The sequence below is a fragment of the Limanda limanda genome, chromosome 17 (genome assembly GCF_963576545.1).
Source record: "Limanda limanda chromosome 17, fLimLim1.1, whole genome shotgun sequence".
NCBI classification, from domain to species: Eukaryota; Metazoa; Chordata; class Actinopteri; order Pleuronectiformes; family Pleuronectidae; genus Limanda; species Limanda limanda.
In genome coordinates, this window is record NC_083652.1 from 15,423,220 (window position 1) to 15,450,223 (window position 27,004).

At 44.4% G+C, this 27,004-nt stretch overlaps 1 protein-coding gene across 1 annotated transcript in view; it reads right to left on the reverse strand.

Annotated features, from left to right (window-relative positions):
* Nucleotides 1–2,279: 2,279 nt before the first annotated feature.
* The window catches only part of grin2aa (glutamate receptor, ionotropic, N-methyl D-aspartate 2A, a), a 119,285-nt gene continuing 94,560 nt past the window's right edge, over nt 2,280–27,004 (reverse strand). The window contains exons 6-14 of the mRNA XM_061090178.1: nt 26,270–26,441; nt 24,620–24,773; nt 23,469–23,594; nt 23,114–23,343; nt 15,505–15,665; nt 11,843–11,932; nt 10,439–10,536; nt 6,374–6,612; nt 2,280–4,235 (exon numbers count right to left, since the gene is read on the reverse strand). Coding sequence (XP_060946161.1) covers nt 2,280–4,235; nt 6,374–6,612; nt 10,439–10,536; nt 11,843–11,932; nt 15,505–15,665; nt 23,114–23,343; nt 23,469–23,594; nt 24,620–24,773; nt 26,270–26,441 — 3,226 coding nt within the window. The remainder of the gene's footprint in view (nt 4,236–6,373; nt 6,613–10,438; nt 10,537–11,842; nt 11,933–15,504; nt 15,666–23,113; nt 23,344–23,468; nt 23,595–24,619; nt 24,774–26,269; nt 26,442–27,004) is intronic.

The following is a 27,004-nucleotide window of genomic DNA, read 5'->3' on the forward strand; positions in this document are numbered from 1 at the left end:
CCTCAAAACGCACAGAATCATCCTGAGGTATTTTATTTGATACAATTTGGCTTTGTGAATCCAATCAATCAAGCAAATCAGTAAGTCAATACGATTACATGTTTTTCTTTTGACTGTACAATTTGTACAGAGTAATACTACAAAAAAATGGTTTTGGGCACGCGTGTGCGTGCAAGTATGTGCATGTGCAAGTCTTTTCTGCCAAGTGTTATCAAAAAGAATGAAACAAACAATCGAACAAACAAATGCATAAACAATCAGATTAGGAACCAAATGGTTTTCTTCAAGCTTACCCAAGTTCTGCCATGCACACACACAACTTACTCCACACTATGATGGATACATAATTGATGAGTACATAACAGTGGAGAAACCATAGCTCCATCCTTCTCCATCTTTTCCCACCCACCCCAACCCACATCCCACCCAAACGACACTATAAAGGTAAACAAGGGATCCACCTCAACTGGTCTTTAGATCCTCAAGAGCCCGGTCGGATGTGGATCAACATCATCATACCCCCCCCCCCCCCCCCGTTTAGTCTGTAGTCGTTAGATACTGTATAGCACTGCTTCTGTCGTACCAACCGACAAACCAGAGCCAAAACCCAAAGAAATGAAGTGAAGTGGTTCTACAATAATCCAACACTAACACTGTGTCATGTTGATCGAGAAAAGTAAGGAGGAAGGAGAAAAGTAGGAAGGAAATGTCAGTGTGTTGTTTTTTTTACAGTCAATACCCTGTTTCTCAGTGGCAGGGAGGTCAAAAGACAAAAACACCTTAGTGCCCATCCCCTCCCCAACTTGAGGTGGTGCTGGACCCAGTTGTCATTTTATCCTTTTCTCCCTTGTTATATCCTTCTTTGCTCTCTTTCCTTCCACCATTCTCTCGCTCTTTTGGAAGCAGGAGACACAGCATGACACTGTTTCACTAAGCACAAAGGTCAAGGATCAAGGTTTCGATTGTACAAGTATCCATCCACCCTATCAAGCAAGACCTTTTCAAAAACATGTAAAATCGGTGAGAGTGTACGTGTGTGTATTTTCTCACCTCCGACACAAATAAAATCAACCCATGCAAAATAATCTACTACACTTGATGGTATTTTTCAAAAAGCTATGCTTTTTTTAAAAGCAAAGGTGGAAGAGAGGATTTAAAACTAATGGCTATTGTGCTACCAAATAAGCAAACACTAAAATCTTACATAAGGGGATCCGGATGCCAGAATCCCCAATAAATCTTATAGTTTAATATAATAAAAAAGCAATACGTTGCAATTATTTTTCTATGTGCAGTGCCACAAATGAAATGCCCATTAATTGCCTCAGGTGTCCCTGCTTGTCTCTCTTCGTTTCGTCTTTTTCATCCATCAGCCTGTAAACATTATTCTATGATAGCACCTGCATTACTCTCAGTTCTCCATTACTACCGTGGGCAAAACCTGGGCCTAACAAATTCTGAGCAAGCACACGATACCGCCAAAAATGACTGGATGCTCCACTCGCTGCCATTTAGCGTCTCATCTGCTTTCTCCTCTCTCTCCTCTCGCACTGCCAGGTGTCTCAGTGGCCATATTTGTCAGCCTAACAAGCAGCAGACCGTTGGACTAGCTCACTGTGACGTCCCTGCCCTCCTGGGACATCTACATGTCTGGCAGCGACACCAAACGTGCCCATCTGGTCTCCCTGTCAGGCCTCTTCTCCTCACCTACTGAGCCCTAAGCTTGAGGGTGGAGGTGGAAAGGAAAAAGGGGAGAATTAGGAGCAATTGAAGGAGAGTTTTTCTCTCTCTTTCTCTCTCCCTCTAATTTTCTTCTCATATAATTTTCCCCGTCCTCCTCTCTACTTCCTCACTAATTTCACACCCAGATCAACTGCCTCTTCCCCAACAGCTCTCGCAGGGTTCCTTCCCTTATTGTTCCTTAGGCCTTCTTGGTCCCACAAATGGGACTATGCCATTTCTTCCCCCTTGCAAAGTGAATGGGTAGTTTATTCCCCTTCCATTTACTCCCAGATAACTTATGGCATAGTGTCGGCCATGAGTCCAACTCATTGGTACATGGCAGAGAGTGGATAGAAATGGTGATATCATCTGCAAAGAGAGTAGTAGTAGCACTGTCATACCAAAGTGGGCACAAGTTCGTTTGGGTTACAATGTCAAAGAGAAGAAGAAAAATGCAGTGTGACTATGGCATCCCTTAGTGGATAACATAGTTGATAAATTATAATACAAACCCAGAGAGGAGTAAGGAGGAGAGAACACATTATTTCTTCTATCAACTAAACATCTGACTCCAGACTGGGGATTTTTTTATACACCCGTCTATTGCTGAACTGGGCTGAGTTTAGGACGCCACGCGGGGCCGGGTATGCACTAGTCTTAGTGGCTGAGTAAGGCATCACATGCTCTTTATTGTACATGTCGTTAGTTATCCGCCCGTCCCGTGAGCAGTATGAAGAGGTGGATTTAACGGAAGAGCGGAGATTGTTCGCATCGTTACGTGTTTTGATGGGGGGTGCTCCAAGGACCGCTGCAGGTGAAGCTACTGCCAGCTGTTTGTAAATATCAGAGGAACTACGCCCATGGGCCAGTCTGCTGCTGGTGTCATCCCTCAGCGAGTGGCTGAGGAATGGGTTATCCGAGCCATGGGACGGGTACAGGGATTTGCTCCTCTTGCTCTCCTCCAGGTTGTGGTTAAACATTGATTTGGACCCAGTGCCAAACAGTCTGCCAGAATAGGGACGCATTCCAAAGAGGTTCGCATAGTGCGAGTCAGATGCGGAGTCTAGGAAGCGATCCTTCTCTTTGAGGCTGACACTGCGCGCCGGTCGGCTCAGGTCTACATCCTTGGGTTTTTCTAGCATGATGTTGTCAAAGGAGTGCTGACGACTCAGCCTCAAGCGATTCCTCTTTTGGACATGTGGCCCATCTGTCTGTGGCCAATACAGACCAAACATTTCGTCTGGCTCCTGCTGCTGTTGGTGGTGCAAGGTGGGGCTGACCAAGGGGTCTGTGAGGAGCTGGTCTTCACTAATGTCATACAGGTTGGCCATGTGGAGGCATGCTTCACACCGATTATAGGGTGAGCGTGAGGCAGAAGCTACAGCAGGTCCAGTAGGAGGGTATGACCCTGCTGGCGGGTAGCTAGCGGTCACTTTGGACAAGCAGGAACGGCAGTGTGTCTGTTTGTACCGATCCATGGATTCATGTTGAGACAGGTTTTTCTCTTTCAGGTTGTAGTGTTTGGAGTAAGCTGGGTCTGGTAGAAGATCAGAGTCTGTATGATGCAAAGGTGAGGAGTTCAGATGAATGATGGGCTGCTCACACTTCCTGTAGTCACTGTGGTCGGAGTAGATCTCAGGGTATTCCAAATCATCTGCAGCAAGGCCACGACTCTCGCGATAGAGAACGGGTTCTGAGTGCATGCTCATCTCTCGGTCGGAGTCGATAGTGTAGATTTTCTCTCCTCCTCCTCCTCCTCTCCCAGTGTGGTTGGTACTGCCGGGGACCTGCTTAGTCTTTAAGTAGGACAGCTCCAACTCACTGCAATCCCTTGGGTATTTTGATGCCACAGCTCTTTTTTTTAAGTTGTCCTTGGGTTTCAGGTGCTTGTTGTTTTCTGGGTCCTTGTAGGAGGCTGCCCGACTGGAGCAGTCGGAGATGTCGGAGTGGGCTGTCTCCTCAGGGAGGTAGCGCTGCGTCTTCATCGACATGCGTGGATCTGGCATCAGCATGTCAGGCATTGGAGGGGGGCCAGGTGGTGCCGAACGTAGCGTGTCCACCGACTTCTTCCATAGGGTCCGTGGCGGCTTGGCATTAGTCTGGACTGAATCAGCACTCACTGCCACCTCTACTGAGTTGGGATTGGCATCGTTGAGGGTCAGAGGATGCTGGCCTCCCTGGAAGATGTAGTTGTTAAGGTGGTCTTTGTGGCGGTTGGCAAGATAAGCCTGCAGGTCACCAGTGTCCCCATAGATCATATCTTTGGGAGCATAGCTTCGGTTGTCAGCGTAGATGAAGTTGCCCTTCTCTGCCATCATGTCCATGATCATTGGGCCAGCGGAGTGCATGAACTCACGTTTGGGCGAGTTCAAGCGAGAGCCCGCAAGGTTAGACATGTTGGTCATCTGTTTGGCTGACTTTATGAGTTTAAGCATTTTGTCCTGAGGGCTAAAGTCCATATCCGTCTTCTTCTTCATGTCAATATGGACTCCATGGATACAACTCCAGATACCCTGCATGGTGACATATGGATGAACAAGTGGAATGGCGGGGGGGAAGAGGGGAAGCCAAATAAAATATGAGGAGGGGTTGTGGGATAAAATGGGAGGAAGAGGGGAAAGCGATTTATTGAATGCAAGAAGGACAATGGAACATAATGAGGAATTGACAGAGAAATGGAGAGAGATAAATAGAAAAAATATTACTTATATATTCTGGACAAACATATTCATACTTTATATGTTTTATTGAAATGTATTATATAAATATGAAGTGTTAAATTGATAGTGACTCATTAACACAAACTTGAAAGAGTATTAACAAAAGCTGTCTTTCTATGTTCATTGAAACATAGGCTACTTGTCAGACTTTCGACTTTGTGCAAATCATTTCTTCTTAACAACCACGTATGATTGAATTAAGACCCAAGCGTAGTAAGAACTACAGAACAATTCCAAGAGTGCTTAAGTGGAAAGTATTAAATATTAATCATGTAGACGCCAAGACAACAAAACACACACAGACTATTGCCAAAGAAAAATGGTCATGAAACAGTATTAAGCACCACTGCCAGCACAACCCTCTGTCTATCATAACCAAAAATAACCAGTGTGCTGTATTTTGTAAAGGGGACACGCAGCCAAAATGTGATGCAACGCAATGCAAGTTGTTCAGCGGCTCCATCAATTTCACAACTGTATCATCTGAAAAACTCTATTTTGAGATTATGCCAACTAAAACGAATCCAAACTTAGTAACATAAATCACAAAAAAATATAAACTGGGTCTGGTAACAAAGCCTCTCATGATTTGATGCTGCAGGCTTACCTATCCTGCAGCACTCACAAATCCTTTGTGAAAGAATAACAGCAAACAGCAGAAATTACCATCACTTTGATAGTGAGGGAAATTAAATAAATTATGGGCTTTTTCTCTGAGCTAAAATCTAAACAGGAGCTGCCAATCTCATGTCTGAACGCTCGTTCTGTGGTTTGTCAGCAACATAACAGCAAATTATTTTTCTCACTGCAGCTCATTTTCCTGCTCGCGAGTAAAAAGCATTAATCATGTTAACAAATTTAAATTCGCTTTTTGGTTCTGCTCACGTTTTCACGTTTGGAACGGAGCCCTATGGAGTCCAAACAGATGACTGCACCCACAAGGTCACTGTTACCACGTGGAAACAAGTCAAGTGTATGTGCAGCAAATGATTCCTGCTAATGACAATTCTCTGTCTCCAGCAAAGAGCAGCAAGAATTTCATTATGTGACAGTCCAGGGTGAAAATTCAACTTGATTAGCTGAGTCCTCTCCATCACTGTAGCTCTGTGCCTCTGGAATCGTCTTCTGAATTTGTATTAAATCACCTTGTGCGCAAGATAAAACTTAATCACCTGTCGGGACTCAAGGGGCTCGGTACACAGGCCGTTAAGGATGTGTGTCGCCCTCAGTTTCCCCCTCGTCAACACCTGCTCTTTTAACTTTTAACAAACCGTCACACTTTGCCCCCAAAAGCAGAGCAGAGACTCTGCAGTGCATTTAGAGATGCATGTCCATGTCTTTGGTTCTCACACAACAAGGGAGAACGCTGACCTTTCAGTAGACTGAGAGAGAATAGATTGATTTAGCGTGGGGTGATTTCACCCCAAAAAAAAAATGCCGCAATTAGGATCTATTTTTGTCTACATTCAGGGCTGCCTCGTGATCCCCCCCCCCCTGCTTCCATCCCCATCCCTCGCTCTCATTCTCCTCCGTGCAGCCTCCTCCCCTTTGTTTCCCTCAGTTAACTTTAGCAGTCGCTCTCTTTCTCCGCCTGCTTCGTCATGTGCTCCCTTGTTCCGCTTCTCTTGTTCTGTGCATAGAAAACAGAACTAAAATAGGCCCGTCTGACCCCAATAATGCAGAATTACTGCCAGCTATAGTTGCACTGCTTTACAGTCTTCAACAGACCGTCCAGAAGTTAACTCAGCCATTTACTGGCCTGCTTCTGTTGGGCCACTTTCAAGATTGTTCCAAAGAACGTCTTGTTTTCATTAAAGATTGATTTCTATGTAAAGCAAAGCAGGTGTTTGTTCTCCCAAACCACAGAGCAGCTTGCACACGGCTCGTAGAACAGATCTGCCATCGCCTCCTGCTCCGAAACCAGTACTTACCCGACTGATGGAGAAAAGAAGCCCAGGCGTGCCCGAGCAGACCCCGGTGAAGCAATATCTGAGCCTCCAGTAGAAGAGATGCTCAGAGACAAAGGTGATGAGCGACAGCCCCATGGCCGTGGCCAGCATATAGAAGACCCCAGCCATGTTGTCCACATCTAGCTGACTGGACATCACCTCGTTCTTCTCGTTGTGGCAAATACCCGTCAGCCACTGGGCTTCTAGTTCCTCCATCTCCCCTGAAAGGCAAAAGAACAGAGACAGAGAGAGACTCAAATGCTTTCCTGAAAGACCCTTTGGAGTTTGAAATCAATGCATTTTAGGCTTGAGGATAATATCCAAGTTTATTCCCTGATACGGCATCATATCAGGAACCTGCGAATAATGTCCGGACCCAGTTCTCCGGACTTTTTTGTCAGTAACTTGTTTTCCTCTCCCACAGGAACAACACAGCAGGAGGTGGGAGAAAGTCTGAAGATAATCTGGTAGCTCTCTCTTCTGGAGAAAGTGCAGAGAGTCCCTGGAGTTCAGTGCATGACTGAAAGCAGCTTAATTCTGGTTTTAAATAAACTGATGGTGTCTAATATTTTTAAACATATAGAGTTAGTTATACATTGAAGGCATATGTGAAGTATGAGATGCTGTACTAATGTATTTTTCAGTTATTAGTCACATAAGATATCTATATAATAAGATGAAAAAACTGTATTTCAGCTTCCATAGGTTGAATGTTAATACATCCCTTTAGACTAAGTGGTTTTTTGTGGGCTTTGGTTTAAAATACATTTCTTTGAGCATCACCAAGCGAACGGGCTTCCAGCCCCCCCCCCCCCCCCCCAAGCTGCCTGATGGAGCCAAGAGATTGTTTCTTTATTGTTAATGAAAAGGAAAGTAGGAAGCAACAAAGACCTTATCTTTTCTCATTCCTCACTCTGTGTCCCCTTCCCTTCCTTCTGTCCCCCAACCCAAACACCCACCCACCCCACCCCCCCTCTCCGGCTTCCTCTGTGACATTTGGCGCGTGGCTAATCCAATCTGTGTCATTCAGGGCTGGATAACTAAGGCTGCTAGTGGGGAAGGACAAATATCATGGTGGTGTTCAGCTGGATGTCTCGGGGGCTGCAGACGCACTAAGACATCATTAACCCTTTAGGACGATGGAGGGGAATTTGTCTCGGGTCGGATTTACCCAATAGAAAAGACGTTGATAGATACGTCTTTGTTCAGAGATGCCAAGCTTGGAACTGGCTACAGAAGAGAATTGAGATAAATGAGATTTTTAGTAATCAATAGGTCACTTTGTGTCTGTTTTTCTTCTGTCTTTTCCTTTTTTAAAGTAGAGTGCATTCAAGGGGAAAGATGTTGGGAGCTGCCACAGTCTGCACTCTTTCCCTGAGTCTGTGGGGAGGAAGTTTAGCTGAAATTTAAATTCTGTTCTCTTTTCAGTGGCCGGGCAGCTCAGGCAGTAGTCTGGTGACCAGTCAGCTGGAACACAGGAACACAAGTTTCTGAGGGTAATCCATACTTTTCGGAGGCTTTGGAAGTAAGAGAAGAAAAACACATATTTTAAAATGTAGCTGGGATTAGCTCAAGCTCTCAAGTGGTGTAGATAATGGACGGACGGACGGACGGATGGACTGACAGATGTTCAAATGTGTGAGTGCAGCAACTAAACTTTTTTAAACTCTGTCTTCTCCATTACTTCATTATGAGCCGCAAACACCAAATCCATCCCGTCCTGGACCCTTCTTTAAAATGTTTTTCTGTACTTTGAACTTCCCGACCCAGACTGGATGATATACACAAACCTGCCACTCCGTCAAAATGTATGAATTTGGACTCGGGCCACTGCTCCAATATGAAAGCGTTGGATCAAGATGGTGCTGTCACAAACTAGGATTTACAAGTGGAGCAGAAAGTACATTGTCTGTGCGATTGCCAAAACGGTAACGGTAGGATGACGCAATATAACATAAACTATTCTCTTAGTTTATTTTTCCAACCCTCATGGAGGAAATGTGACCTCCAGCTGTTTGTCTCTGTCCGTCCATCTCCGTGTTCTTCACCTTCCTCCACTCGTCCCCGAATGCATCTTCTCCCCGTCTCCTCCCTGTCTGTGCGAAGCCATATGCTCTCCACCCACATTTTGTCTATCTGATCAAGTAGCATCTGCGAGGACTCCCAGTCACTGTCATCCATCAAGGACCTGCCCTCCTCTTACTCCTCATCCCCCTCTCCCTCACCCACCCTCCACCTGACGCACTCTTCTCTCGCTCCCTGCCCCGTCCTCTCGTTGACCTCACTCCGGCCATCACACGCTCACACCGTCCCTGTGCTTTTATATCTCTTTCAGCACTTTCCCACTCAATCTGTCCCCTCCCTCTCTCCTCATCTCTCTCTCACACTCTCTTAACAGTTCATTTATCTCTTTTTCCCTTGCTCTCCCTCTTTTTTCACTCGCCCTCTCCTCGTCCTTCATGATTTTAATCCTTATAAATACATAAATATTAAGTGTTATTATTATGATGAATATTTTGTCAGTACATAGATAAGTGAGGCGTATGATTTAAGTAAACTGAAGACACTGCAGGGACTGAATTAAATATTACCAGAGCTGTTTTCAGACATGACCTGCAGGTAAAATCCTTCGAATTGGATTTGGAGTTTACTCTCAGTTTCACACATGCACAGCACAGCAGGAGGTTTTCTGCACAGACGCGTTCACAACAGAAACAAATCCTCTGCGGTTTTCAGGCGAGAGGTGGAGCAGCCGGCTGCAACAGGCGGAGGCAGGAAGTGACACTTGGCGTTGGGTCTTATCACCACAAACTCACTTGACATTGTCGCCGGTGTCTTCTACGTGTGGTACTGCTTTTTCACACGTAAAGATTTGTTTTCTTTTTGTTTATTTCATCTCTGTCTGACTTGTGTCTTCGGCTCATGGTGAATCCTGCAGTTTTCTCTACTTCTTCTAGATTTCTACTGACATTATACCAGGAGGCCAGGTGGGGAAAGACCAGAGAAACTGCTGAGTGTCTCATTCGGACATTTGCGTCCACACATGCACCTCCTCTGGGAGTTCAGTGCCTGTGCTTATTAGAGTAGTCGTAGTCGTGTTTATTTTGTCTTGTTACAATATTTTAAAATTCCACTGTTCACATTTACATTGATCAACTCTGCTCTAAAAGCTACAAGTATAAAGTGACTGGATGAGATTAATGATCGGGAGAAGAACACAAAGCAAAACATAAACACCGAGTCGGATTTTTGTCAAAAGTTGGCCAGTCGTGAAATATGATGGAGTGCAGCCTGCGTGCTCTGCAGCTCCGATAAGATTCGGTTAGGGAGGATTCTTGTGACACCAATGCTCATTTAATCAACTTCAGTGCACTTAATGTGAGTGGCTGCAAACACTCGAATCAGCAAAATGCTTTTGATGTAAAATGCAAATGAATCTGTCACTTGAGCTGTCTCACTTTCTCCGCGTTTTGCAGTGGGAAATAGTTTATGTAAGAACTTGGAGCTACTGTAATAAAGGAATGTGGTGAGTCAGATAGAGCAATGGGAACACACACACACACACACACACTACCAAACAGTCACACACTCCCAAACACTCACACACATATCTGGTACTGCAGAGAGGAATACATTAGAATAACTTACACACTTTGCCCTCTGTTTAGAGCAGCCTTTTGTGTCCAGAATAACATCAAAGCACTATTTATACTTCACTGCTTTTCCTTTGTGCTGTCAGCAGACAAGGCAGGAGATATGTGAGTGTGTGTGTGTGTGTGTGTGTGTGTGTGTGTGAGAGAGAGAGAGAGAGAGAGAGAGAGAGAGAGAGAGAGAGAGAGAGAGAGAGAGAGAGAGAGAGAGAGAGAGAGAGAGAGAGAGAGTGTGCAGGTACCGTCCCTGCATTATAATGGTGGTAAAACATTTTGTTACCTTTTTCCTTCAAGATTTGCACTTTGATTTTGTATACAAGAACACGGTGTATGTGTGTGTGTGTGTGTGTGTGTGTGTGTGTGTGTGTGTGTGTGTGTGTGTGTGTGTGTTTCTCACCATCTCCGATAATAGCCAGGATAGCCAGGTCCACCTGTCGTTTCCAGTAGGAGCCTTTCTGTAGAGCAATGCCGTAGCCGGTAGTAGCAAAGATGTACCTGGCCACAAGCACGTACACACACACACACACACACACGCAACAGGTATTTTAACCTTTATTTCGGTGCACGGTGTCACTGCGTGGGAAGATATCTTAGAGGAGATACCTCATGCATAATGATGCACGTAAATGTCATGACCTGGAACTGTGGGTCAAAGATGCTCAGTCAAAATCACCACAGGAGATTTCAGCGACTGTGCCACTGCAGAGTAAAGGCTGCTGTCTACTCTATAACTAAATATAATCTCAATTTTAACCAGATTAACATTTTCTATTTTGATTTCTTCTGGAATGAGAATGCGGGGAAATAAATCAAAGGTCAGCTGTTGTTCTCAGCTGGAAACCAAACAACACAAACAAACATTGAAGACAGACGGACAACTTGCCTTTGTGCTAAGAAGATCAAAACCACTCTCATGTTCAGGAGGAAATATGAGCAGCTGGTGAGTGCGGTGGCCGAGAGAGCTCAACGCACGGCAAATGAAGACGGGAGCCAACTTGGAAAACACCTTCATCAATTTGACGACACCCTGCGCTGCAAAAAGTCACAACACATGCAAATATAGAGAAGCGCTGCAAATAGCGGAAACAACGCCAGAAATGTGTCCAGGGGACCAGAAAGAGGGATGAACCTGCAGCTCAATGCTTCAGTGAAGCTATCGAATCCTGCTCCTCATCACAGGGGGCGGAGCAGGAAGGTTCATCACTTTTCCGGGTCCCTTGGAAACATTTTTTTGTCGCCCGCTTGTGTCGTCAAATTGATGAAGTCGTTTTTTTTTACTATTTGCATGTGTTCTCTTGATTTGCAGTGCGTTGAGATCTCTCGTCACCTGAGGTCAGAGTACCTTTAGCATCAAGGCTGGAAACAGCTAAGTGTGACAATCATAGACTTTGTATATAAAGTTAAAGGACACATGATGACTCTCCCAAAAAGTGAAGCCAAAGTGTCTCAATAGCCCCCTGGTGGCTCCATCTTTATATTCAGTCTATGGTGAGAACAACCTGTTGAGTGATTGTTTCTGTTCAGGACCAGTAAAGCGAATAAGTGAATTTCCAGAAATGTTAACTGTCTGAAATTTGACTATGTTTACGTGGAAAGAATCTTTCCAATAAATAATCTATTCTAAACTTCAACTGTCTTGAATTTACATGCATCCTTGCAGTGGAACCATCAAAAATGAACATAGAAAAACCCTTTACACAACTTACATAGTGGTTTCGGATCTAACAACCTCTGGATCACATGATGGCGTGCAGACAATCCACACTGAAAGAGCATTTCTAAGGAATTAGAGCTTAGTTACCCGCTGCCAATGGTCACCAGCTTACACCCTTCATCTCTGCCCGCCATGTAGTTCAACACTGCAGCATCGTAGATGAAGGCATCCAGTTTACTGCAAAGGAGGAAGAGGAAAGAAGAGCAGAACAAGCGGAGTGAGGGGATGAAGAAAAAGCAAGAGGGGTTTCGAGTGGTTTTCTTTAAAGAAGGCGACTGAGGAATGAACATGCAGAGACACACAGAAGAAAAGGGGGTTCAGTTTGTTCAGAATGTTGCTTGTTTGTGGATCAATTCTAAATCGTGTTAAATCATCTCTGATAGAACGGCAGCCCGAGTGTAACCAAACACACAGAGGACAGAGAGGGGGGGGGGGCTGCGGCTCCACACGGCACGCCTCACCGACCACAGGACCTTGGAGGCAAATGACGACCTAAACAAACTTTAGACAGACACAAACATTTACACTGTCACTTTCTCTCTGCCTCCGTCCACACACACACACACACAAGCACACACACACACACACACAAACACACACAAACAGACACACACTCACATACAAACACAAGAAGCTGGCGAAGTCGAACCTTACAGATCCCAGACTCAGACTGACATTTTCGATGTAAGTGATGCCGTCATTAAGGGCTGCTCCCTCACTCGTTCAGAACTTGCACATTTATACACAAACACACTCACACAAATACAAAGACACACACACACACATACATAGCGCCCTGCTAATAGCGCAGTGACTGGCTGGCATTTACTGAATGTCAGATCCAGCCCTCTAACGGAGGCTCACAGCCGATAGTTTAGCTGTGTAATTAGCTTAACCCAGCACTGGCTCCATCCACACGCAGACTGCGTTTCCAAACTTGTGGAGAACCAGGCACGCTCGTGTGTGTGTTTGTGATTGTGCACCGGTGCGTGTCTGTGTGCGTGGATTTGAGCCGGCATGTTTGTAGATGCTTGCCAGACATACTGTAGCTCTAATGGCTTGGAGAGGGACTCAGCCGTCACTGACGTGTCACACCTTCATGTGGGTGAGTCAAAAGTCACAGATTTCCTCGCCACGTTCCTTCTCTGCCTTTGAATGTCAACGTTAACACAGCACCACGGCCATTTAGTGTGACCCTGAATCTTATTTTACAGCCCTACAGGAAAATCCTCTGGTGCACAAACCCGACTGTCACTTTAACTCCTGCACAAACAGCCACTGCACCTCAGACACAATTAAATGAATCTTTATCTCAAATGACTAATTCAATTTAATTTGTTTGTATCATAATGTTTTTGCGGGGTTTAAAGTATTACGAGGGCTTTTAACGTGCACGATCACAATTATAATTCTGTATTCAGTTTCAGTTAATGTAATGCGAGGCTGACAACAGACTCACAACAGCCGAGCATCATAAACACCCGAGAGGCCGCGTTGATGTTACAGAAAATAAAGAGTTCATGCCGAGGGCTCACAGACGCCGAGGACTCATGGGTCCAGGCAGGATTTTACAGCTCTGCAAAGTTACCCCTACAGTCGTAAATCCCCGGCTAAATGTGTCCACATTTGCATGTTAAACATTTTTAATTCCTTGAGTGCCATATGGTTCACGGTGTAAGGGATTCTGATGTGAGTGCATTTGCATGTGTTTGAGCAGCAAATGGAGAATGTTGCTGGGTGAAGTCGAGGCAAAGGTTAAAGGAGCAAAGGAGAACTCTGGGCTCTTTGTAATGGGAGTGAAGGGTTCATCTGGAATGGGCTCTCACTGGAAATGAAAGAAGAAGTAGCTTTTTGTTTTAGGGACACAGACAGTCAGTTTGAGCACTGCACTGGTTGGGACAGCGGCAATACATTTGAAACAGATATAAAGGAATCGGTTTTAAATTCGACTTCACTCCTTCAAGTTTGAGGAGGCAGTCCCCCCAGTATGACAGCTCCAGTAGCACATACAGACAGACAGACAGACAGACAGCGTACAAACAGATTCTGCAACAGACATTGGAGGGAGAGGGCTTCTCCAGTTTCCTGATGGCCACAACCAGGATCATTCTGAGCCGTCTGAACCTCCGGATCAGACGTCTGAGGAGCATGGTAAACCCAGGCCATCTGAACGGCTGGCAGAGGCAGCTGTCTCAACCAATGGATGTTTGTGTGTGTTTGTGTGTGTTTGTGTGTGTGTTTGTTTGAGTAAGTGTGTGTGTGCTACATAGAATTAAACAGTTCAACAGGATGATAGGATGATAGTCTCTGAACAGTGATCTGAAAATGAACGTGGCTCCAGATTCCCACTCACTGTTACTGGTGGTGATGTAGAGACGACAGTTCAGACACGTTCAACCCATAAATGTAGATACGTTTTACATTCAGTGACAAATGTGATGTAAAAAAACAGCATTAATGTATTTAATCAAAGACAGACACGTGCGGAATATCTTTAATGTCATTTATATGTTTCTTTACGTTCACTTACTCCCCCGTGGTTTTGGTTCTGGTGCCTGTAGCGGAGTGTGTGAGTGAAACCTGTCAGCGTTACCTGTGACGAGAGCTAACGCAGCCATCGAGCCTCAATCAGATGAACGCTGCGCGGTTGCTCTTCTGCTAATACCACACAACAGAGTTAGCAATGAACATATTACACACACACACACCTGCAGCTGCGGTTACACACAAGCTGCGTGTATTTCTATGTGTGTACATGTCCTGTATGTGCTGGAGTGGATTATGCTGTTTTTACATTCACCGGTTTATTTATGACTTACGAGACAATGAGCTGAAAGACAGAACAGCATAAGAATCATGGATTGTGAAATATATCCTCACATTTGTTGTGTGTGTGTGTGTGTGTGTGTGTGTGTGTGTGTGTGTGTGTGTGTGTGTGTGTGTGTGACAGGGCAGCCTGTTCTCTCTCACTCTTTTCAGCTGAGGACACTGATTGGATCCCACCCCACAGCCAGTAACCAATCACAAATGACGTCAAATCACATCATCTCACCAACCTTTCGTCCTTTACCTTAACCACTTTTCTTCCCTTCCCATCTCTCCACTCATTTATGACTCCTCCTCCCCCCTTCCTCTCCTGTCCCCTTCCTCTCCCTCCCTCTCTCGCTTTCCATTTTTCTTTTTCGACTCTTACCCTTAATTTCCTCCTCGTCTCTCTTCCGTTGCCCCCAGTTTTCCATCTCATTACCACTTCCTTCTAATTCCCTCTCTTGGTCCCTTCCTCCTGCCCTCCACCCTTCCATCACTTCCACCAATCAGACACTTTGCCCTTGGCCCTCCTTCCCCATCCCCTTTCTCTCTTTTCCCCACGGTGTGATGGTGTGACTTCTTCCTTTTCTTCTTACCATCTTCACCTCCTCTTCTCCATCCATCCAACGCTTTCACTGCTCCACTCTTTCAATCTGCCCTTGGATAGCTTTGCGATAACACTCTCTCCTTTCCTCTCTGACACACACATCCCCCCCACCACCACCACCAGTCCCATTATAGAGACCAGTACTAAAAATAGCTCCTGCTGTTCCCAATGTGGGAGCCCATTCATCCCCAGTCTCAGAGGAGCTGTCACACACACACATACATGCAGGAATGCGCAAAACCATTTTAACACACAAATGTATACACAAATACTGATCTTTACTTATGATATTTGATGGTGAACAAACCCAAATGCACCCACTGTGTTTCCTTACCCTGTTTTGAGACTGACAAGTGCATCCACTACGCCAGTTTGATGATATTTCACCATGTACTGGTGCATAGCAGGGTAGTTCTTCCTGATGTTCCTCTCGGTGGAACCGTTGGGAACCGTCCCGAAGCGGAACGGAGGCGAGTAGGCATACGGGTTCTGAAACTGTGGCAGAGGAGAGGAGAACAATGGAGAGGAAATGAGGAGAGGAAATAAAAAAACCCCAGGGGAAACAGAAGAGGTTAAATATAAATACAGAGATCTGCACGGAGACAACATGTATTTTGTGTGTCTCTGTGTGTGTGTGTGTGTGTGTGTGTATGTGTGTGTGTGTGAGTACCACTCAGATTCCCTGCTGATAAGATGGGAGTCAGACAGAAGCCATGGATTCCCCTGTGAATGTCTAAACTCCTGATTAGCTTCATTGTAGTTAAGTCTTTCCCATTTAAGAACTAATATAATTAAATGTATAAAAATTTGCATAGGACACATTTGAGGATCCTATTTAAGTGAATTAGAATCACTGCCTCGCGGTGGTGCGCCTCGCCCAGCCGCTCCCACCCCCCCACCCCTCTGCTGCAGAATAATGACGAGAAAATGTGCAGCCGCAGGACATTAAGATGTCAATGTGAAGTCGACCTTTGACATTTTGAAAATAAAAATGTCAGAAGTGTATAATTCTGACATTTATCTTAAAATGTGTCATGATTGGTGCATTAATTGTTGATTAAAGGCCAAACAATGTGTTTTGTAAGTGACAAAATCTAAGCAGTTAATCATTGTGTCCGTGTGAAATTTTGAAACCACACTCAAACCACACTGCTGTAAATGGATGGTAATTTATCCTTCAATCTAACTAGTTGTGAAATGGAATGGCCACAAGCTAGAATCCTGTATATTCTGCACATCATGGTTTCTATAATCACACATTTGAAAGGCAATAAATCAAGATGGGAAAAGTTTTCCCGTTTGCATAGTTGCTTTATGGAGTTCTACCTAATTGAAGAAAAGTATCCACAGTTCTGAAGTCAGAACGAGTGCAGATCAGTGCAGCACATCTCTATCTGCCTTTGAGTCGATGTCACATCAATAAGCCACTAAGCTCTTACATCCTGTGCCACAAATGCAGGTCCTTCTTTTGGAGTTTTCTAATATTTGATCACACATCACAGACGGACATGATTTTTTTTTTTAAATCATTTTACAAAAGCCTGCACTGTTTGTATTTACCAATGAACAAAACACGTTTTTACAGAAGTAACCCCATAAGCAGTGATAGTTTTCAACTCATTGCAGCTCGTCTCCACTCTCTCCTTCTTCACCTTGTTTTTAACTCCCCTCCCCTTTTGTGTTCCACATTTTATATTCATCATCATATTCAATGCACACCTCCATCTCCTCCCTTCATTTCTCTCCGTCCACTTCCCCCCTCCTCTGCCTCTCTCTCAGGTATAATCTAGTCAGTGTACAGGTCAAGGGTTCTGTAGTGGTGTGCTTGTCGCTGCGCTAACAACCTACCCTCGAGCGCTATGATAACAATCTGCCCCCAGTGCCAGAAACAGATGAACCCTATCAATTAGAGGCGTGCATTACGAGCTCCACTCCAACCACATGGTGTGTGTGTGTATGTGTGTGTATGTGTGTGTGTGTATGTGCGTGTGTGCTACATAGTATTAGGCAGAGAATGAGGGATATAATTTGCATTTTAGCCTCAGTTTTATATTTTAAGCATCCGTCAAAAACATCTGTGTTTGGTGTGTTTACGTCGCTCATTTCTCTATTTAATATTTATGATAATGTTTACAGACATGCCGCCTGCAAACATGTGCGTCTCCATTGTGTAACCAGGTCAGGGTGAGGGCACGTTGATCAGTCTAACTCCACTGTGCGGGTGCACGTGGAAGCGGTGATGTCATGCAGTGTGTGTCAGCATCACGAGCGATGGCCCTCACGAGACGCTCTCTCCTCACGCAGTCATTCCTATTGTCTCGCTCTCCTCCCTCATCTTCCCTTTTGCAGCTTATTTAAGGTGGAGCTGTGAGGTCAGAACAGGGCACATGTGAACGGGGGGGAGGGGCCGTCGCTGGTTTGAATCGCCAGGACGAGCGGGGGAAACTGGGAGACCTGGCGAGCGCCCTTCTCCTGCTGGGTAATTAACGGTGAAGGGCTTTGGAGACGCACCAGCTGCTGCAGATGGAAGCTGGATGCAGAGCTGATGAGAAGAGGGTTTGTGTCTTTTGACGGGTGGAGATACTCACTGTCTTCAGGACCAGGGTTTGGGAGTAACTACATTCAGCAGTTAGGTAATTAAAATAGCTTATATACCATTAATTGCATTTTGCTAGTAATCTGCAACATATCACATCTCAAAAGTAAAAATATGATGTTTTATTTTCAAGAGCACAGAGGAGGATTCAACTGACATAAACAGACACATTGAGGTAATTTTCTCAATCTGAGGAATCTCTTACAAACCAATGAATCTCTTTCCCTGAACATTTACTCCACCTCTTCGACCCTCCCCTCTCCTTCGCTCTCGGTTTGTTTTATAATCTCTTTATTATGCAAGTTCTGCCATTACATAAGCAAAGGACTCCCTTTTGTGTGTGTGTGTGTGTGTGTGTGTGTGTGTGTGTGTGTGTGTCCTTCCAAACCATCTCCCTCACATGCCACTCTGCTTTTCTTCATATCTCTTGTAAAGTCGGGACTCACAAGAAGCTCATGTGTGATTTATTTTTTATTTCCCCGATGTGACGTGGTAGCAGGCAGGGTTTTGTAATCAGTGACATCTGTCTGTCTGTCAGAACAACCTCGGGCAGTTTTAATCCAATTTTCATTCAACATGGCAAGTTGATTGGGGGTCAGGACCCAATCTATTGACTGTTCAAATCTATCAAAGGTCAAAGTCATTAGATCAAAGTTTTAGCATTAAAATTCATTGAACCGGACTTTGACTGAACTTACAGCCTTAGGGGACTGAGATACACGTTTCTATAGGAAATGAACAGGATTGGTTAACATTATACAATACCATTGAATACCATTGTAATTGTAGCCACAAGCACCAACACCTGGGTTCTGACCTGTTGAACAGACATTCAGGATAAAGACCACGAGTAGCAGGTCTCAGGTTTGAGAGAAAACACTTGTACTCGCTAAATCGTGTTAAAAAATAACCAAACCCTTATTTCACCATTTCATTCAATGTGTAATCAGATTTCTATCGTTTCTCCTTCATCAGATGTGAATGAAACGTGCTCATTCAGCAGTAAGACTTCGAAAATTGAATCACTGTCGCTCAAAGGCACCTTGAGCAAAGATGTGTTAGGCAAGGTCCACTGGCACCAATCACAGTTTGACTTCCTGGTCAATACTTGTCACCAGAGCGTGTCCACTGGGTTTTGACGGACACACTTATGGTATTTTTTTCGATTTATTTAAGATATTTTGAATGTTTTTTGACTGACCTTTCTCATTTGTAATGGAAACATGTATCTCAGTTCTCCGACGCTGAATACCAAGTTTGGTCAAAATCAATGTTTTCTATTAATTTTCAGTTAAATCTTTGGTCCAATGACTTCGACCTTGACATTATATGGATTTGAAATGAGAAAAAAAGAATCAATAGAACAAGTTCTAACCCCAACCCCAATCAAATTGTCAAATTTAATCCACATTGGATTAAAACTGCATGAGACAGTCAGTGGTCGGGTATGATTCCAATACATCCGCTCACCACCACATGGTCGGGGTGTAAATATAGAGCTAGACATGAGCCCCTTTTAATATTTATCTTGTCTATTTGCATCATATCAATAGAAACCTCAGACTTATTCTCTCAATCTGAAGACAGTTTAAGAGCTGATCTTTAAAAGGAATCCTGGTATTGGTCCTAACAGTTCATCCTTCAGTGTGTTTGCATGTGTTCAGACAGGTGCATCTGCTCTCAAGGGCAACTGCATCCTACGGTGCTTGTGATTGATTCCATGTAGCCGTCCATGCATCAGTCACACTGCGGACAGAAGATGCATTTACTGCTTAAAGCTGACTTCAGAGACAGGCTTTATAGAGAGATAGTGGGAATTACAGACACCGTACTGGAGAGTGATGGTTAAAGTCATCAAACAAGGTGATACTGGTGATGAATGAGAAGTTAGCTGGTATAAAGAGCTCATAGGAGGTTATGATTAGGCTCCTCTATTTGCACGTGGCTAGTCATTTATATAATATACTGTTGTATCAGTAAATGTGCAGCTTAATGAATCGCTCTATTAGTAGTTTGAGATTTGGTTACAATCTTTTTTTTCTCAAACATCTTCAGGAATAAAACAGGAATTTCTAATGATGAAGCCTCCAATTTCTTCTAGACTGATGCAAGAGGGAAATAAAACAGCCTAAGCACTATTATTCTGTCACTGCGACAACTGCAAATCACGTTAATCGTTTGCCAAAATTGCATTCTTGACGTACGAAACACATTCTCTGCTTTCATTTGTTGAGAAAAAAACGAATGGTGTGTCCTCTTCAAACACAGACGCCAGTTAAAATCCCACCGGCCTGGAACTTCACTGCCTTCCACTTGTGCACGAGTCTGATTGGAAGGCAGCTCAGCACACACCCATTACTCTCTCTTCATAAAAGATTCAAACAAATGAGTTTTGTTAGCGTAATTAGTACAGTTAGTGTATCATTCTCTTTTTTTTTGCCAGCGATTCTTTTCATTGTATCTCCACAGGTGGCCCACGAAGCTCTGGCGTATTTCCACTGGTAAGTCGTGGATCTCATTTACTACGCACCAGAAGCTATCGACACTTAGAGACATTAAGCAAACTGAGTCTTGTGTTGGTAGTGAATAAAATAAAATCCTCTGAACAAAGACTGTTTATACTCCACGATCGCCCCCTGGTGGCTGGCTGCAGTATGGGTCAAAAATCCCACCTTCTCCTGGTGAGTTGAAAGAACAAAACAAAAAAGTAAAATTCACAGTTTTGTTTATTTTGGTAGTTCTTATCACACCGATGTTTCATTTCTGGTAAGTTTGATCTTAATAAATATTTTGATGTTTTAAAAAAAGGCGTTGAAACTAGGGGATGTTCTCGTACCCCGAAAGTGCCAATCATTCCCTAAACAACTTCTTTACAAGTACAACCAAGCTAAAGTCTCCCGGTGTAAACAGTTTACCCATTTTGTTCATGTTGTGAATTAATTACACCTTTATCGTTAAAAATAAACGTCAGTGTTGTGTATGATTGCAGGTTTGTCGGTTCACAGCCGTCCTGACGCACTGGACTGCACTGCACGATGTTGGCTCAACATTGTGAAGGCTGTCAGGCGTCATCCATCAGCTCAACCGCAGGTAAAACCACTCGCTACTGCACAGACTCTACCTCCAAATGACGTCTACGGCACAAGATGGCAGAGTTTGTATCTGGCATATTAGCTTCCTGTCTGTGAGGGGAGTGGGAGCGAGTGGAGACGCATCATCCATCTTTATATAAAGCCTCTGAGTCACCAGTCTGCTCACTTGGTAGATCTGGTATCAGCTGGTAATTGCAGGGTTGCTGGTTCCTCCAACTCCTCCTGTCCACATGGGGAAGTTTTTTCTTGACAAAGACAATGAAACCAACTTTGCTTGTGTGGGTTTGCATGGGGGGGGGGGGGCTGCTGGGAGCAATGTCATGTAATCTTTCCAAGGCTGGAGAAACGACCAATCCAATTACAGTTTTTGTAAGTGCTACCAAATTCACACACTGCACACATGCTGTGGACTATACGGAGACATTAGAAAAATGAAAGACCACTTAAGCCACTGCAGTATTTCTCTCAAGTGAGAATCCTGCAGGGCTAAAACTAAAAAAAATATTGCCCTTACATTAAGGTGATTAGAAAGCTGCAGAGGGATGACCATGCTGCTCTGCCCCGGCTCAATGTGTAAGTGTGCAACTGTTTTGAAACACGTAAAACGACCTGATAGGCCGAGGTTATCACATCGGGCCAAACTGGACGCGTGAGCGGAATTTCTGTGCATTTCATTTTTGCGCCAATGTTATCGGGCTATAGTGGCCGCATTGCTATTCTGGAGAGTCGGTGTCTATTTCCTCCGCGTGCCTTTTAACAAACTACAGTGAGATTAATATTTCACCACAGCTATATGTGTCAAAAAACAACTATTTGGCATTTTTGTCGTTAATGGTTTTATGCGTTTCAGCCCCCTAGTGGTACAATACCAGTTAAAGCAGTTCCCAGGAATATTCACTGACATGAAACTCCGTGGGGACTTCACTTCATCATCTTGCAGGTCACGGTTATCACGACGTCCACCCTCGCTCAGCATATCTGTCTGAAATGACCGTTTACCCTTTTTGTCCGGTTCCTTTCTTCCCTGACCCTCCCTGTCTGTCCACATCGCTGTAGCCTTCTCCCCACCTCAGCCGTCAACGTGGCCCATATCTGTCCGCCTGTTGTCTTGTAACATCTTGTGCGTCTTGGCCTCTTGCTATTCCTCGGTCGCCCCCGTGCCAGTTGCAGGTCCCTCCCTCCCTCCCTCTCCTTCTGTATGTTGTCAAAACCCGCTACATCATCCTGAAATGTTGTCTCCTTCGCAGCATTTCCCCAAACATTTGTCCTTCTCTCCTCAGGAACTCGCCCTCTTCCTTTTGTCTTGTTTCTGTACATTCGACGTGACTGTTTCCTCTGCCTTCGTCCTCCTCCATGAACCACACTTTCCTACGCTGCTTTTCTTATATTATGTTCTTTTTTCTGTTATGTCGTCATTTACAATCTGTGGCGGAGCAGTGGTGTGGTAGGATATGCTACTCAATTCTATTCCTGAAAGAGATTAGGACGTTTAATCAAGGCTTCAACTCGCCCTGAGGCAGCGGAACATGTTTCCATTTGAGCTTAAAGAGGCTACTTTTGTAAGAATTTCATTTTGCAGGCGTTTAAGACCAAAACATCTTCTATACACCTGCATGGATATGTGTACCTGTCAAATATTTCCCCTCAAATGAAAAATGCCTTCTCATTTGCAGGATACACGCTCACTCTGAATGACTTGAGCATTTAAACCCATTTGGGATTCAAATGCCTGAGGACATTTTATGGTTAATGGATTTTAGTGGATTTCCTACATTTGTCCCACACTGTTCCAGATGTCACCGGTGAAATTGTAATTACAGGCTCTTGAATTACCCAATTAAACAGCAGATATTTACTGTTATCATGCATATGCAGCGTACATAATGAATTGCTTCTGCTGGTGCTGCAGAAGCATGCTCGGTTTCAGAAAATCTCAACGCTACAAAGCTATGTTCGTCTTAGTGTCCACTTTGTTACTTTTGAATAAAGCACTAGAAGTCACATTGAAGACTGTTAAACTTTAAGGTTTGAGCCTTTGAGGAGAACACAGAGGTTGATGGATTAAACCACCAAATCTTGCTTGGGGTGAGCAGAGCTTTACAAATGAGAAAAGCCCGGGAGGTGTTGAATGACTTTGTGACAGAGCTCCACGGCTGCAAACAAAATACAAACACAAACCTCACAAGGTTCTTGAAAATGCTCTTTTTCTTTTGTCCTGCGTATTCCCGGTGAAACCTCCCCCTTCCTTTCATTACCTTATTGTCGGAGAGCCCGGTGACTTGGTCGACAAACTCCTCCTGGATCATGAAGGCGGCCAGGTTGGCAGTGTAGGAGGCCAGGAAGATGACAGCGAAGAAGGCCCACACAGACACGATGAACTTGCTGGTGGTTCCCTTCGGGTTCTGCACTGGCACAGAGTTGTTGAAGACCAGACCCCAGAGCAGCCACACGGCCTTGCCCATGGTGAAAGAAGGACCATGGGGGTCTGAGCGAGGAGGCAGGGGAGAAGATCACAGAGGGTTGAGGAGACAAAGGTGAGACAAGGAAACAAACATCTTTGAATGTCTTGAACGCTCCCCTGTTGTGTATGTTGTAAATCCTCGTGCTCACCTTTGCCCTGCGCCAGGTTTCTGTTGAATCCCAGAGGACTGATGTACTCAAACATAAAGACAGCCATTGCAGTGACCAGTAGGAGCATCACAAACATCATGACCCACACTGATGCACTGAATGGCTCTGGAAGGGGAAGAGATAAGAAGACAGAGATTTAGTATTAACACGTGTTGGGCCACATTTGTAGACCTTATTACTTTTTTCGGATTCATGCACACTCGCACCCAACTCTGATTCCATGAATTTGAGTAAATCAATCATGCATGCACACACACACACACAATGAGGAAAGAACTGCAGAGATAACAAGCTGACTCCTGCATGTTCACAGAGCCCTTACACTCCCCCCCCACCACACACACACACACACACACACACACACACACTTGCATATATACCCAGGCACACCTCCTATTTGACAGTGTGAGGAGGTGTACAGTATAGGAAGCCCTGGTGTCAGCACTCCTGTCCTCCCTCTGAGTTCACAAGACTACCGCAGAGATTAAACTCTGCTCTAATGTATGGGAGAGCAGTGCTGGCACAGGGCCGCACACTGTGTGTGTCCAAGTGTGTGTGTGTGTGTGTTGCACGTATATGTGTGTGTGCGCTGGCAAGAAGCCATTACGGGGTTTTCCTGCTAAGCCTTCATAATTGCCACTTTCACAGCAGTAACTGCATGCTGCATACATGTGTGTGTGCCTGCGTATGCCTTTCTGCATGTGTGTGTGTGTGTGTGTGTGTGTCTTTGTGCCTGTGTGTGTAACTTTGGGCCATGCTGGAATGCTGAGCATCAGGTGAACGTGACTGCGCAGCCATACCGGGGATCCATGATCACTCAGGTTAAAACCCTGTGGTTAAATCCCTCTCAGGTAAGTGAGAGCCACTGTGGCAGGAAGCAGAAGTTGGACTAAGTCCCTCAGATAAAAGAGGGAGTATTGACAGCTGGGTAAAAGGAGCTGAATTGTGTTGTCATCTCTGTGTCACGGGGAACACACACACACACACACCCAACACACACACACATCCAAAACAAATACCGTGCTACACTCACACAAACACAAAAGCAAACAAGACAGATCCTCCTCTCTCTCTCTCTCTCTCTCCTGAGTCGTGCAGCAACGCAACAGTTATTCAGTTGCGACAGTTACCGAGGAAGGCTGAAGGGGACACTGTTCCGTTGCTACGGGAGACCATGACACTGATCCCAGTTTCCACGAACGGGACGGAGAAATCGATGACCTCAGAACGCTCCTCATTGATCGTCAGAGATCCGACGGCCATGACGGCTTTCTTATAGACCACCTTTGGGAGAGAGGGAGGAACAAGGGGGTGGAGAAAGGGAGGGAGAGAGTATGGATGGATGAAGATGGCGAGTGATGAGGTATGAAGGAAGAGAGAGAGAAAGAGAGGAGTAATGACACAGGGAGATGGAGAGAGGGATGGAGGGATGAGAAAAAGGGAAAGATGTGTAAATAAAGGATGAAATGTAGGGGAAGCGGGAGAATGATCATTTATAAATAAATAAAATGGGGAGACGGGAAAAGAGAGAAAGAGACAATTTTAAATCATATTCTTCAATTCACTGTGGAATCTAATTGGGTTTTCCATGATGATAGGGCCGTTACATGAAACACACAATCAATGGCACCACGCTACACTCATCCCAGTGTTGGTTCAAATCCCTCTCTAGTGTTTAGCTGAAGTCAGAACGTTCCTACACCTACACACGAGAAGCAAAGATAATAACGATGATACAATCTATTCCGTTATTTGCCTCGGCTGTCTACTAACTCCATGTGGGCTCAGCAAAGTAATCGGTCACGAAATCGCAGTAAAAACTAAAAACAAACACGAAAACTTCACGTAACGGAGTGTGAATGTTATTGATTACACATTCTTGAGGTGTTAAATCTCAGGGTTGCATCTTAATATAATTAAAATGCACACGGGCGATGAATAAGATGAGCTCGGTGAATAAAGTTTGTCATGAAAAATATAGAAAGCTGTAAAGTTTATAGTCTCCAAATGAACTCTGGGACTTTACCTCCACGTTGAGGATGGAAATTAAAACCATGTGAAGAGTTTTCTGCAGGAGCTGAGATTTGTTTACTCTCCGAGCTTTTACACTTGGTTATAAAAAAAAGCCTCATCGCTGTTTGTTTTTTCCCTGTGAAACTTTTTCAAAGTCAACACTGGAAGCTTCTCTTGGAACAGAAGGAGCAGAAATCCTCAAACATACAAACACCCTGAATTTCTCTTCAAACTCGGCTTCGACTACTCGCTTCAAATGTCCTGAAAACAACACCTCAGGACCGATTGTGGTTTTAACACATTACACTTGTCAATAAAAGAAATTTGTGTTATTGTTAAGATTCATAAAAATTCAGCGCAGGGATTATTAAATGAAATTTGAAATGAAATTAAACAGCACAAATTTAATTAATTAACGTCAGGCATTGGGTGAGACCTTGGGAATTAAAACGATTGTTCAGTATTTTTTGCCTTTAAATCAGCTTATTTGAAGCCCAGCCTAAAACATGAAAATAGATCGCATTAAGACAGGAGACGCAGGCTATAGGCAATAGGTAGTTTTCCAAGAACTTGGATTTAAATTGGAGCTAATAGAAGGTAATGGATCCGTGTTGGACTCTGACATATTTACACATACAACTGGGAACCATCTGATTCTGCCCATTGTCTGACTCTCAGGGTCTGAACACTGGTTTAAATTGAATTTAATCTCTCACACACACACAGATACACACACACACATACACACACACAGGTTTGTCACCTACCTCTCCCACCATCCCATTCCAGACATTGTTTATCTTCTTCCCATGCTTGCCATTGGTTACCAGGTACAGGTCATAGGTGAACTTCACATACACTGCAATTTTCTTTAGAATGTCAATGCAGAAGCCCTTGCAGCACTTCTTGATGTATGTCCCACCAGCCTCCGTTGTATTGCTGCAGAAACACAAAGACAGACACTTAATCAAATGACGAATTCACACAGACGACATTACAACACACAACACTGGGACGGATCTGAAAGAGCAGAAGCACCAGTGACCGTGCAAATCCATGTTTTCTTTTTCAGATTTCATTTTATATTTGCACCTTGATGAACCATGTGTGACTTCAGATGTGTCCTCTGGGTCAGAAGCAAACAGAAAACAGGATTCGTCTGTCTCTCCGTCACACTTGTTAAAGTTCATATGAATGCACCAGTGAGCAAAGATCACCCCGGGACTTTTTCACCTTTAAGTCCCGGTCGTTCTGTTCTGAAATGACATCGGGAAGACTTGAAAAAAAGAAAGAAAAGCTTCTCTCTCCCCTGTCTCTCTGGAGGAGAGGGGGGGGGGGGCACTGCATATGCAAGCCTTGTACCATCTGTGTGTATGAATTTGAGAGCAGGAAAGTTCAGCCACACACACACACACACACACACACAAACACACACACTTGTCGAGTGCACATCGACTTTCAGCCACCTGGGACTCTCATTTAACTTTCAGATTTGTGCTAAT